The sequence below is a fragment of the Ochotona curzoniae genome, unplaced genomic scaffold (assembly GCF_017591425.1).
Source record: "Ochotona curzoniae isolate NIBS_2020 unplaced genomic scaffold, NIBS_Ocur_1.0 contig_908, whole genome shotgun sequence".
NCBI lineage: Eukaryota > Metazoa > Chordata > Mammalia > Lagomorpha > Ochotonidae > Ochotona > Ochotona curzoniae.
The window spans coordinates 37,224,872-37,238,799 of NW_024466607.1; the positions used below are offsets into that span (position 1 = coordinate 37,224,872).

The following is a 13,928-nucleotide window of genomic DNA, read 5'->3' on the forward strand; positions in this document are numbered from 1 at the left end:
ACTGGGAGAATGTGTAAATACACTGACCACAGTGAGGTCGGGATTCCCAGGACGGAGGAGCATGGGACTGTGATGACAGATCGGAACTGCGGCGAGGTCCCAGTGAGAAAGCACGGCTCTCAACACACTTACAGACAGACACAGATACAGGTGTGGGAGGTTTGAGACGCCAATTTGTAGACTTCTTAGCGGAGATGGTCGAGAAGCAAGGAACCTCAGTAGCTTTCTAACACCATTCTTTGCCCAAGGGAATTGAACCTAAGGTGAATAGCTACTTCAAGAGTGGACTGCAAGGATGGAAATGAGACTAGAGTATTCCATGCCTGTGAATAAGGTGGGCTCAGAGAGCGAGGAGGGACTGATCGAGAGGGTCAAGGTGGCACCACGTAGTGACTGTGAAGGGTAACACTGAAGCCGGAAGGGCATCTGAAAGGTAGAAAGACGGAATCAGAAGATCACCACACTTTGGTAACCACGATGGTAATCATCTAATTCCGGCAACAATCATACATGGACTGTCCAAGTCTGATGAAGAATTAGACGATTTAGAACCTCCAAGTATCTCTGCATAAAATACTAATTAACTTTACAGTGGAAAAACTCAGCAGATATTTTAACTGGATGATCAAACGGGAATAGTGAGGAGCTAATACAATGGCTAAATTGGCTAATCATCCACCTGCAGGTGCCAGCATCCCCTAAGGGTGCCAGCATCCCCTACGGGTGCAGGTTCATGTTCCGGCTGCTCTATCTCCCATCCAGCTCCTTGCTTACGGTCTGGGAAATCAGCGGGGAATGGACCAGGTCTCGGGGTCCTGCACCCATTTGGGGGCCTAGAAGAAGTTCTTGACTTTTGGCTTTAGATCAGCTCAGCTCTGAGCACTGCAGCCATTTGGGGAGTGAACCAGGGCACAGCAGATCTTTCTCTGTTTCTCCTCCTCTCTAAATCTGTCTTTCCAATAAAAACAAATAAATCTTCAGAAAAATAAATGACTAATAAGACAAATTCACATTAAAAGCCTAAAAAGTGTGCCGGAGAAAACAAACAGCATCATTTCCTTGGTCACACTTCTCAAGCTGAAACCTGAATTTGCAAAAGAACTGAATCGTTAATAAATGTCCTGGACTCAACAAAAATAGCAACAACTTTGCCAGGAAATACTCAATGACTCCTGGTGACCTTGCTAAAAACAGATCCTCCAGAAACCCAGGAAGGCCCTCATCCATGGGAGACTTTGAGCAACATGCACTAGCTCTAAAATCATTTGTGGTAAGAAACTTAAAATTTAGGGCCCAGTGGCATGGCCTAGCAGCTAAAGTCCTCGCCTTGAACGCCCGGGATCCCATATGGGCGCTGGTTCTAATCCCGGCTGCTCCACTTCCCATCCAGCTCCCTGCCTGTGGCCTGGGAAAGCAGTCAAGGACGGCCCAAAGCTTTGGGACCCTGCACCCGCGTGGGAGACCTGGAGGAAGTTCCTGGTTCCCGGCTTTAGGTTGGTGCAGCACCAGCTGTTGCGCTCACTTGGGGAGTGAATCATCGGACGGAAGATTTTCCTCTCTGCCTCTCCTGCTCTCTGTATATCTGACTTGGCAATAAAACATACATAAATCTTTCAAAAAAAAACCTTAAAATTAATGATTTTAAGGGGTATAATTGTTTAAAATAAAATTACACTAATTAATAATTCCATAATTATAAAATATAACTTTTACGCTTAAAATGGTTCCTCCTTTTATGTAAGCAGTATACATATGTACAGCTGCGTTAAATTTAAACCGGAACACAAGGACTAATATGGCAATAAAGACTGCTTCATCTGAAGTTACTATCAGCAAAGTTTGATTCTAAACAGTACCTTTAATTCTGTAATTCTAATCTGGTCATCGAACCCTATCTGTTACCTTCCTTATGAAAGATCATCCTTAGGAGCTGTTCTATACTGAAAGTGAGGGACAAGCTTATTAAATAGGAAGTGATTACGGATTAAATTCTATGATCAGAGAAATAAAGAACGGTTGCATTCATGTAGTGGCGCTAACATTGTGGCACACTGCATTAAGACATGGCTGGGATGCTGGCATCCCGTATACTGGAGGGATGGCAGAGATCCAACTGCTCCCCTTCCCATCCAGCTTCCTGACGACGTGCCTGGCAAGGCAGTGGCAGATGGTCCAAGTTCTTGGCTGCTTGACTCCCAGAGAGGGAACTTAGATTGCATTCTGGCCTCCTGCCTTTAGCCTGCCCCAGCCTGGCTACGGTAGGTGTTTGGGGGAGTGAGACAACAGATGGAAGGATCTCCCTCTTTGTCTCTTGCTCCCATCCCCCATCTTCCTTTTCTTTCTCTCTTTACTTTTCATTCTTTCATCTCTCCTTTCCTCCCTCCCCTCTTCACTATGCCTTCAAAGCACATTGATTAAAACAACTAAAATCGTAAACTTGAAGAAATATTAACAACTGAGGAATCTGAATAAAACGGTCTAAGGGAGCTTTTAGAATTGTTTTTAAAACTTTCTTGAAAGTTTGAAATGGTTTCAACTTAAACTAAAAGACCAAGGTGTAGGGACTGGCATTGCGGCACAGCAAGTTAAGCCACCAGTGGCCGTACTAGAATCCTATACACGTATTGGTTCAAGACTAGGCTGTTACACATCCAATCCAGCTCCTGGGAATGAAGACGGCCCAAGTGCTTGGGACCCTGCACCCACGTGGGAGACATGGAAAAAGCTGCTGGTGGCCCAGCTCTGGCTGTTACAGCCGTTAAGGGAGTGAGTGGCCCAGTGAACGCAGTCCCTCTCAGTCCCTCCTTTTCTTCCTTTCTCTCTCTCTCTCTTTCAAATAATGAAAATAAAGCTTTACATAAATAAGCAAGTATTTTCTAAAAGGTGAAAAACACTTTGGAGACAAAATAATAATAAAGCACAGGGAAAAAGGATCAGTACTCCAACGCATCAATTAACACCGAGCTGGCGAGAGATTTTTGTTTCGTGTACCTTTGTGACTCGGCAGGAGCATCAGAAGGCGGCTGAAACAGTTCTCTGTTAGACACAGACTCTCGGAATTCACCAACTACTGAAAGTATAATTTTACGCATGTTTCCATAAAACAGCTGGATGTCATTAGGCCTCTGGGGAAGATCATACACTGGAAAAGAAAGCAAGGTTTTTAAAAACATGAGTCGTCAACATAAGTGCACCATGAAACAACCAGGTAAATGCACTGTAGAATACTGTTTTCTTAGGCTGGGGGAGAAAAATTATTATTGTTAAGACCCTTGGCTGAGGGTTTTCTTTGAACCGCTTTACCATGCAGCAGCTTTAGGACTTCAGCACGCTGAATGCGTAAAAGTTTATCTTAGTCAAATTAAGAAACTTTGGAAGGTACAAGAAACATAAAAGTTCCTATCAGCCAGGAACTGTTTTGTACACATATATACACACATGCATGTCTATGTGTACATACGTAGACGCACACACATAAATGTACACGCATACACAGATTTATTTTGTATGAAATTATAATTTTTACAAATCCTCTGAGACAGGAATATATACTTCATAGACAGGAATATAGACTTTATAGAGAAGCAATCTGAGGCATATAATTTGCAAGTGGCAATTTCAGATATTCAATTTAAACCAATTTAGAAACTAGCTACTGATAATATTGCCAAGTAATTCCAGATGAATAAAACGCTATTCCAGATGAACCCAGACGAGACCATTCAAATCTGTAAATACAAAAAATTTAGGAGAATACAAGTATCTACATGCTATACCTAACGTAGATCATCTTCAACTTGTATTTTAATGGAAATTCAAAAGAACTCCTTAACTATAGATTTACATTTATATTAATCACGGGACCTCTACCTACAAAAGTTTAGATGAACTATGAAGATATTTACTACAAATGTCATTCAATCACAAAAAAAAATCACTAAAAACAAAACAAAGGGGCCCAGCAGCTTGGCCTAGCAGCTAAAGTCCTCACCTTGAACCAGCCCGGGATCCCATATGGGTGCCAGTTCTAATCCAGGCAGCTCCACTTCCCATCCAGCTCCCTGCCTGTGGCCTGGGAAAGCTGTTGAGGACGGCCTAAAGCTTTGGGAGCCTGCACCCGAGTGGGAGACCTGGAGGAGGCTCCTGGTTCCCGGCTTCAGATTGGTGCAGAACCAGCCGTTGCACTCACTTGGGGAGTGAATCATCGGACAGAAGATCTTCCTCTCTGTCTCTCCTGCTCCTCTCTGTATATCTGACTTTGTAATAAAAATAAATAAATCTTTAAAAAAAAAAAGCAACAAAACAAAGAAAAACATTCAATTACAACACATGATCTGTGGCACCAACCTATATAAAATAACTAGAACTGCCTCTCCATTCATCATGCTAATAAATTGTCCATTTTGGGGAACACAGGGCTTTTTGAGAAGGAATTCATACGCCCCAAAGCCTGAGCCTTAGTGTCAACTGACCGCATCTCAGGTACCTGGAACTGGATGTTGGCTTTGTCCGTACATTCCTTATCAGAGCTCCTTCCAAATTCTTACCTTCGTTTACCAGCAGTTCATCTTGAAATGCTTCAGCAAAATTGATGCTTTGTAGAATACTATGTTCTGGAAGTATCTGTTTTATAATTCCTGGTTTATGCAACAGGACTCTGCCAGGAGAGAGTTTTATTCAAAAATGATTTGTAAATGACCCTAATAAGATTTTCATCAAAGCCTGTGGCAAATCTAACAGCATTCCCAATTAGTACAGAAACCTCGTGTCTTAAGCAGTAACAGATTTTGTATCTTAGGCTCTTTTAAGAGACAACTCATTCTCTTACAAGTTACATACGGTAGTGAAATCAAGTCTCAGCAAATACTATCAAAACAAGAACTTTTTAATACAAGAAGAGTAAATCAGATTATTTTCTAATGGCTCAATATTTATGATAACTTGGTTGTAGTTAAAAATATAGCTCAGAGGCCCAACACAGGAGTCTAGAGGCTAAAGTCTTCATCTTGCATACACTGGGATACCATACGGGCACCGGTTCATGTCCTGGCTGCTCCATTTCCCTTCCATCTACCTGCTTGTGGCCTGGGAAAGCAGGTAAGGATGGCCCAAAGCCTTGGGAACCTGCAGCTACATGGGAGACCCAGAAGAAGCTCCTGGCTTCGGATCAGCTCAGCTCCAGACACCGCAGCCATTTAGGGAGTGAAGCAGCAAACGAAAGATATTTCTGTCCTTTGCTCTGAAGATCTGACTTTCCAACAAAAATAAATAAATCTTTAGAAAAAATATATATATATGTTATATATATATACACATATATATAGCTCAGGAGAAAACTGGTAGGACATTGCAGGGGAACTGGGATTACTTGGCTTCCTCTGGAGCTTCTCTGAACGAGGAGAGTGGAAGGCAGCTATTTCCACAACACTCATGTACGAGTTTAAAAAGCTCCTACTCTAACTTTATGGTCAACAAGACTTCTGAAGCAACACACTGATTCTACATCCGAACAGAAAGACAAACCCAATAAACCTAATGTTCTGATTTCTCTAAATAGCACTGTCTACTTCTAAAACATAACTAAAAAACAATACTAGGTCCAAAGACCCTTCTTCCTATCCTGCCTATTCTAGCAAAATGCGGCAAGTCATAGTCAGTTCCTCAACAATTCAAACCAAACCATTTCTCAAACTCTGTGGCAGCCCAAAACCCAGCAGAGCGGGGAAGGCCACTGGAAAAGCGGAGCTGTGCCCTATGGAGCAACCGGTCGTCCGTCAACACAAGGATCTCAGGCTTAGCGACTGAGGTTTATAATCAACCAATCCAGGGTTCACCATGCAAGAATTCAGCATACACCACACCCAGGCGTAAATCAATGTCCTAGACTGGCAACAGCTCAGGACAGTTACAAGACAACATATGACCTTAGGTGTAACAGACTTTCAGGAAGTATATATATATATATATGCGTTAAGTAATTAGACATCCTACACATCTCTACAATACGACCTGATTGGCTCAAGTAATGCACAGCATTCCCACATATAGGCCAAATGAGCCACATTTATAGAATACGATTCCTTGGAGGCTCTTGGCTTTCCTGAGATACTCTGCACAGGGTTTCGGCACGCAGGACGATGCTTTAATTGGGTCGAGGAAAAGAGATAGGAAGCATCCATCTGCTGGTGAGCTTTCTGCACTTGTGGCAGCTTCTCAGCACACAGCTCACCGCGATTTTTCCTCTATCAGGTCACTGATAAAGAGGGAAGCATGTTCCAGAGATTCCACACCCGCAAACCGATTCTGTCTTTAAATTTTCTGTACCAAGCAGTTTCGAGGATTAGCGGAGGAAAATACTCTACCTTCGATATTGCTGTCTGGAAATTTCGTCTCCACCAAAGAAGTATATAGTTGACAGTTGTGTTGCAGTTTTACCATCACTCTTTCTGTCTGACGGGTTATATATTAAAGTAACGTCCTGATGCCACAGAAAAAGGAGGACATCGAGTTATTGCATCTAGAATAAAGACTCTTGCGACTCAAAAATTCCATATGGACACAAACACGTATGTGTGGAATTTCTGAACACTCAGATAAGCAATCACCCTTCCATGTGACTTTTAAGCACTATTTTAGGTGTAGGGCACAAACTAAGTTATTAATTTAACTAAAACGAGTTCTTTGGTATAGCAAAAATTTTGTACTTACCTCTTGGGATCTTTCCTTGAGTACAAATTTATCTGGAATAATCCTCAGTACTTCAGGATCCAGCACAACTTTTTTCTGAGAATCCTTAAAAGCTATTGCTTTAACAAAAGCTGCCCGAGACCCCGTGTTGCGGACGGAAACAACAGCTTTGCTTTCCTGGCCAGGCACTAAGCCACTCACTGCTACCATGTAACTGTCAGACAATTTTTTAACACCTTCCAAAATGAGATTACTTGTTCCTCCATATCCAGACAAAGGTATCTAAAAGGAAGGACACATCCAAAAATAATGGTTACAAAAGAAGAAACTATATCTAATTTCAGTCAGAAGAAAGACCTAACAGAATTAACTTTACACTTTAGATTTTCTGGCTAACAGTTAAGCCCTCTCTCAGGCCAGCACTACAGCAAAGACTTTGCTTCAAGGATAATCAAACCAAAAAACCACAAATGACTTACCTTTCAACACTTAATAATTATCTCAAAGTTACATAAGTCAAGCTCGGGAGACAGAAGAACAATAAAAAGTCTCATAGCGAGATGCTTGCTTGCTTGCTTGCTTAAGAAGTTTTGAAGGTGGGGCCTGGCGCCATAGCCTAGTGGCTAAAGTCCTCTCGTGGCATGTGCTGGAATACCAAATGGGCAAAATTCATATACCAGCTGCTCCACTTCCTTTCCAGCTCCCTGCTTGTGGCCTGGGAAAGCCAGTAGAGCACGGTCCAAAGTCTTGGGACCCTGCCCCTGCCTGGGAGACCTGGTAGAAGCTCCTGGATCCTGGCTTTGGATCAGCTCAGCTTGGGCTGTTGTGGCTACTTGGGTAGTGAACCAGCGGATGGAAAATCTTTCTGTCTCTCCTTGCTGTATTATCTGCCTTTCCAATAAAAATAAATAAATCTTTAAAAAAGATTGCAGTTTTGAAGGTGGGAGCTGGCACTGTGGCATCAGTTCCATTGAGCCACGCGCTCCACTTTCAACTCAGCTCCCTGCTAAAGTGCCTGGAAAAGCAGAGCATGGCCCAAGTGCTGGGGCCCCTGCCAGGAATGTGGGAGACACAGAAAAAGCTCCTGGTTCCTGGCTTCAGCTTGGCTCAGCTCTAGCAGATGTCGCCATCTGAAGACTGAATTGGGAGATGGAAGATCTCTCTGTCTCTCCCTCTCTTGCTATAACATTTTTAAACTGTCCAAAAAAAAAAAAAAGCTATATCAAAATGTTGTGAGGAAGAAACCCACATTAATTTACTTTGTAATTTGTTTTTGTCATTTAATTTGTGATACATGAAAACATGGCGATTGATGCATGGTTAGATATGTGGTAAACGTGAACTAGACAAGCTCAGTTATAAGACGGTGGATCTTCACAGTCCTTTCAACTTCTCAGTAATTCTCAAAATTTTGACAATAAAAGATTTTCTGGGGGATGATCTACTGGTTTCAAACACAGCTATACCAAAGGTGAAAGAATGAAGTCAGAACCTGAACCGCTCCCCGGGGACAGAGACACACGGAGAGCTTGCCTGGGCCGGCTCAGGGCCCCACCCCTTCCAGAAAACAAAGGCTTCCCAGAACACATACCAAACTTTTACAGACCTTCACTACATGGCTTCAAAAATTATCTTTCATTCCTAATTTTTAAGAGATTTATTTTTATTAGAAAGTCTGGTATACAGAGAGACAGAAAGGAAGATCTTCTATCCACTGATTCATTCCCCACGTGGTTGCAACAGCTGGAGCTGTGCTGATCTGAAGCCAGGAGCAAGGAGCTTCTGCTGGGTCTCCTGCACGCGTGCAGAAGCTCCTGGCCAGCTCTAGCCGCTGAGGCCGTATGAGGAAAGAACCAGCAAAGGGAAGATCTTCTGTCTCTCTTTTCTTTGTAATTCTGCCTTTCAAATAAAAATTTTAAAATGAATTAAAAAAAATAATACTTGGAATGTTGGCATCTTAAACAGCTCTAGCTAGATTTACTATATATATATATACTATATATATATATATCAATTCTTAAAATGCTGGAAACGTTTCAAACTTCTCAAACAAAAATAAAACAAAAACATTAAAAAAGCTCAATGCTGTGACACAAGTGGTTAAGCTGCCACTTTTGACAAAGTCCTGGTTACTCCATTTCTTTCTTTTTTTTTTTTAAAGATTTATTTATTTATTGCAAAGTCAGATGTACAGAGAGGAGGAGAGACAGAGAGGAAGATCTTCCGTCCAATGATTCACTCCTCAAGTGAGAGCAACGGCCGATGCTATGCCGATCCGAAGCCAGGATCCAGGAACTTCTTCCGGGTCTCCCACGTGGGTGCAGGGTCCCAAGGCTTTGGGCCGTCCTTGACTGCTTTCCCAGGCCACAAGCAGGGAGCTGGATGGGAAATGGAGCTGCCGGGATTAGAACCAGCACCCATATGGGATCCTGGGGCGTTCATGGCGAGGACTTCAGCCGCTAGGCCAAGCCGCTGGGCACTACTCCATTTCTGATTCAGCTTCCTGCTGACACGCCTGGGAAGGCAGTGGAGGACAGGCCAAGCGCTTATACCCTGCAACACATGCATGGAGTTCTTGGCTCCCGGCTTGGCCTAACGCACTCCTGCATGTATGTAGCCATGTGGAGAGTGAACTGTAAACGGAGAATCTCTCTATCCGTTTCCCAGTAACAGCTTTAAAAAAGATGGTGGGGTGGGGACAGTGAAGCTGTGACGCTGTGGATAAATCCCCAACCTAAGGTGCCAAAACCCCATACGGGCACTGGTGAAAATTCCAGCTCAGTTGTCCAATCCAGCTCCATGCTGTCGGTCTGGGAAAGTAGCAAAGAATAGTTCAAGTGCTGGGTCTCTGCATCCATGCAGGAGGGAGACACAAAAAGTTCCTGGCTCCAGCTGAACCCTACTGCTGCTACTGCTGCCAAGTGGGGAATGAACCAACAGAGCTGCCTCAGCGAGATCAGTCTTTCCCTTATTTCTTTCTCTAACTCTCTTTCAAATGAGTAAACAAATAAACAAACCTAGTTGATTTTTGGAAAAAAAAAATTCATTTATTTCAAAGAGTTACAGAATGAGAAGGAGAGAAAAAGAGAGAGAGAGAGAGAGAGAGAGAGAGAGAGAGATCTTCCATCCAAGATTTGGGTCACTCCCCGAACGGCTGCTATGGCTGAGACTGGGCGAGGCCAAAGCAGGAACCAGAAGCTTTTTTCTCCAGGGCTCCCTCACGGACACAGGGGCTCAGGAACTTGGGCCATCCCACACTGCTCTTCCAGGCACATTAGCAGGGAGCTGGACTAGAAACAAAGCACCCGGGAATCCAACCGGGGCCGAAACGGGACGGCAGCACTGCAAGCCCACAGCTTCATCTGCTGCCTGCAGCGCAGGCCCCTAAGATAGTTGGTTTTATATAACATAACATTTACTCTTCGACTTTTCTTAAGTTTGGACAATCGTATACTTTGACTTATTAAAATCAGAGTAGAGGTCATCACTGTGGTGCAATGGTTAAAACTGCTGCTTGTGGGCCCGGCGCAGTGGCGCAGTGGTTAAGGTCCTCGCCTTGCATGCCCGGGATCCCATATGGGCACCGGTTCTATTCCGGCAGCCCCACTTCCCTTCCAGCTCCCTGCCTCTGGCCCGGGAAAGCAGTCGAGGACGGCCCAAAGCTTTGGGACCCTGCACCTGCGTGGGAGACCCGGAAGAGGCTCCTGGCTTTGGATTGGCATAGCATCGGCCGTTGTGCTCACTTGGGGAGTGAATCATCAGACGGAAGATCTTCCTCTCTGTCTCTCCTCTCTGTATATCCGCCTTTCCAATAAAAATAAATCTTCAAAAAAAACAAAACAAAACTGCTGCTTGTGGCACCAAGATCCCAAATGTGTGCAGGTCCATATCCTGGTTGGTCCAACATCTGAGCCAGCTCTCTGTGCCCAAGGAAAGCAGTGGAAGACGGCCCAAATGCTTGGTCCTGCAACCACTTGGGAAACCGGAAGAAGCTCTACCTGCCTAGGTGTTGCCTGGCTCAGCTCTGGCCATCGCAGTGATTTGAGGAGTAAACCAGTGGATGGAAATCATCTCCCCCCCCCCATTTTCCTCTTTTTGTGTAACTCTGATTTTCAAACAAATTTTTAAAGCAAACAACAACAAAGAGCATATACATCAACATAGAAAGGCAATAAAATAATCTTACCATGAATTTAATGCCTGGTTGTGATCGATTTCCAAGTTGCTTGATTTCTAGTTTAGCTACCATACAAGATAATCGAGTAGGTGCAAATAATACAGAGACGATAATGTCTTCTTTTGGGCGAATTCTGATCTCACAGTTATTGGTCAATCGCTCTTCTGAACCAAAATTATTCTGAAGCTACAATTTAAAAACACAGAATACATAAAATAAAGCAATAACCCAAAGAAAACATGCTGTTAACATAACTTTTTAAACAACAAGTAATACAAACTGGTCTGAATATGTTAAGTGTCCTGGACCCAGATGAAAACACCAGAATAAGAGACTATACACTCATAGTAGCTGTGTAATGGAGACTGTCATATCTAGTAACGTGCCATTTAACTTCATGGCATTGTAAATTCCTATTTTTCTTTCTATTGTTGATATTCCCTTTTCATTTAAGGGAATATACAGTAGCTGTAAAATGGAGACTAACATCCAGATGTGAGGATGCAGTATAGTATGCATTTCTGCTTCCAGACAAAGATGGACTTACAATGAAACTGTTTATTATATCTTGACAATAGGATTCTGGATTCTCTGCCATTGTCCATGCCCGCAATGATGGACATATAACTGAGTATGAAGAACTATATGTTAGTAATAATATAGAGGAACTAGGTGTGTGTGTGGGGGGGGGAGGGATTGGGGAAGGGATAAGGGAATATGGAACTGTATCATAAAATGATAATAATAATGATAAAATGTAAGGGAAAAAAAAAGGAGACTATACACTCTACAGACCTGAAAGCAGTCTTGATCTTGACCTCTGATAAGCAGTCGAAAGTGTTGGGTTGCAGATGTAGAATTACTTCTTAGAGCTAGTTTCTGAAGCCTAAAAACAATTACATACTGTGAATGTGACTGTCCTCCAGGACACGACTACAATGATCCAGACAGGCCAAGCAGAACCAACCGCCATGTCCCGCGATGGACTGACCGCCATGTCCTGCGATGGACTGACCGCCATGTCCTGCGATGGACTGACCGCCATGTCCTGCGATGGACTGACCGCCATGTCCTGCGATGGACTGACCGCCATGTCCTGCGATGGAATGACCGCCATGTCCTGCGATGGACTGACCGCCATGTCCTGCGATGGACTGACCGCCATGTCCTGCGATGGACTGACCGCCATGTCCTGCGATGGACTGACCGCCATGTCCTGCGATGGACTGACCGCCATGTCCTGCGATGGACTGACTGCCCGTGCCAGCTGAGAAGCCAGAGCTGCCTGTACAGAGCCCTAGGACTCTGGTTTCTGAAAATACAGTGCAAGACTCACCTTAGCCGGAGAAGTTTTTTGGTTTAATCCCTTTCCAATTAAAGCTCCTCAAATGACTTTATTCAGTCTCCTGTCTCGTAAAAGCATAAACCAAAGATCCAGGTGAAGTTCAATAAGCTATCAACACTACACCTAGCTGAAACAGACAACTTGACCTAAAGCTTTTGGTAAATGGGAAAACAATTTTTTTTCTTTTTCTTTTTTTTTTTTTTCTGGAAAACAATTTGAAAAGGCTCGTTTATTCCAACGTGTTGCAATTTCTTTCTTTTTTTTTTTTTTTAAAGCTTCACACATTTATTTATTTGGAAGGTAGAGTATGTCAGGAAGAAGAAAGAGACTCAGATTTTTCTTTCTGAAGTTTCAGTCTCAGAAAGGCTACTACAGCCAAGGCTGGGCTAGGCTGAAGCTAGGAGCCAGGAGCTCCATTTGGGTCTCCTTTCATGGGTGTCAAGAACTCAGCATTCGAGCCTTCCCAGATGTACGAGCAGGAAGCTTGATCAGAAGCAGAACAGCTGGGACACAAATTCATGTTCTAACATGGGAATTTCAGGCAGCAGCTTAACGCACTGCACCATAATGTCAACCCCCAAAAAAGGTACCTTTTAATGGGGGGAGCAGGTGTGTCAAGATTTATTTGAAAGTAAGAATTAGACAGAGGGAGAGTCAGAAAGAGGTTTTCATTTGCTGGTTCCTGCCCCAAATGGCCGTTCACTCCCCAGAGGCTGGCTCAGGCTGAAACCCGGAGCTTCGTCTCCGTCGCTTACATGTGTGCAGGGAGCCAAGCACTTCGCTCACCTTCTACTGCTTTCCCAGAAACAGCAGCAGGAAGTTGGACTGAAAGTCTCCAACTGGTACCCATATGAGATATCAATAAACCTGCTACGTCACAACACCAGCATCTCTATTTTACTTCAAAGACCAGCAGTTAGTAAGTTATTTACACTGTGATCCATGCCTTATCCATCTTAACAAAGGGTTAACATCTATAATCCACACAAATTACTAAGAAAAAAAAAAAAACCACTAAACACTAACCTACGGCCATGGAAGCACATGCATAAGAAACTATAATCAATAAATGGACAGAAAAATACAGAACCAGAAATCCAAAAAATTTTAAGTTAAAATGACTGAAACATTTTATACTTGTAAAATCTAGCTGTAATCAACCAACTAAAGTTACTTGTAAATAAGACAAAATGCAGTGAATGACATGCCCCATCCACTCCAAATCACGTATTTTGTACTCCACAGCCCACACTTTTCTCTTCAGACTTCCCTTGTATCACACACCTTCTCTACCAAGGCAGGATAGGAGGGTATGCATGGCCCAAAGAGCACCCAGCAGTCACACAGTCGGTGTGCCCTCAGTTGCTGAGCCCTCTCCTTGCCTGCCTGGAAAGCCTGGCTCTGTCATCACACCAGACGACACAGACCAAAGGACAGAACAGAGAACTCAGAAATAAGTCCGTGTGTTTTCCAACAAATTATTTCGACAAAGGTGTCAAAAACATAATGTGAATATGGGACAGTGACTGCAACAAACGGTGCTGAGAAAATTGGGAATCCATATGCAGAAGAGGCAACAAGGTCTATCTTTGTCATCATAAACAAAAACAACTCACAATGGATCAGACTCAAACACGAACGGGAGAAAATAAGGAGGAAAAGTTTCAAGACACTGACTGCTACAAATACGTTTTGGAGATGATCCCTTGGCAACAAAAT

At 43.4% G+C, this 13,928-nt stretch overlaps 1 protein-coding gene across 1 annotated transcript in view; it reads right to left on the bottom strand.

Moving 5' to 3' along the window:
- CEP192 (centrosomal protein 192) overlaps positions 1–13,928 on the bottom strand; it is a 101,273-nt gene that overhangs the window by 24,659 nt on the left and 62,686 nt on the right. The window contains exons 30-35 of the mRNA XM_040994861.1: positions 11,660–11,750; positions 10,874–11,050; positions 6,709–6,969; positions 6,363–6,478; positions 4,548–4,657; positions 2,992–3,142 (exon numbers count right to left, since the gene is read on the bottom strand). Of these exons, the coding sequence (XP_040850795.1) occupies positions 2,992–3,142; positions 4,548–4,657; positions 6,363–6,478; positions 6,709–6,969; positions 10,874–11,050; positions 11,660–11,750 (906 nt within the window). The remainder of the gene's footprint in view (positions 1–2,991; positions 3,143–4,547; positions 4,658–6,362; positions 6,479–6,708; positions 6,970–10,873; positions 11,051–11,659; positions 11,751–13,928) is intronic.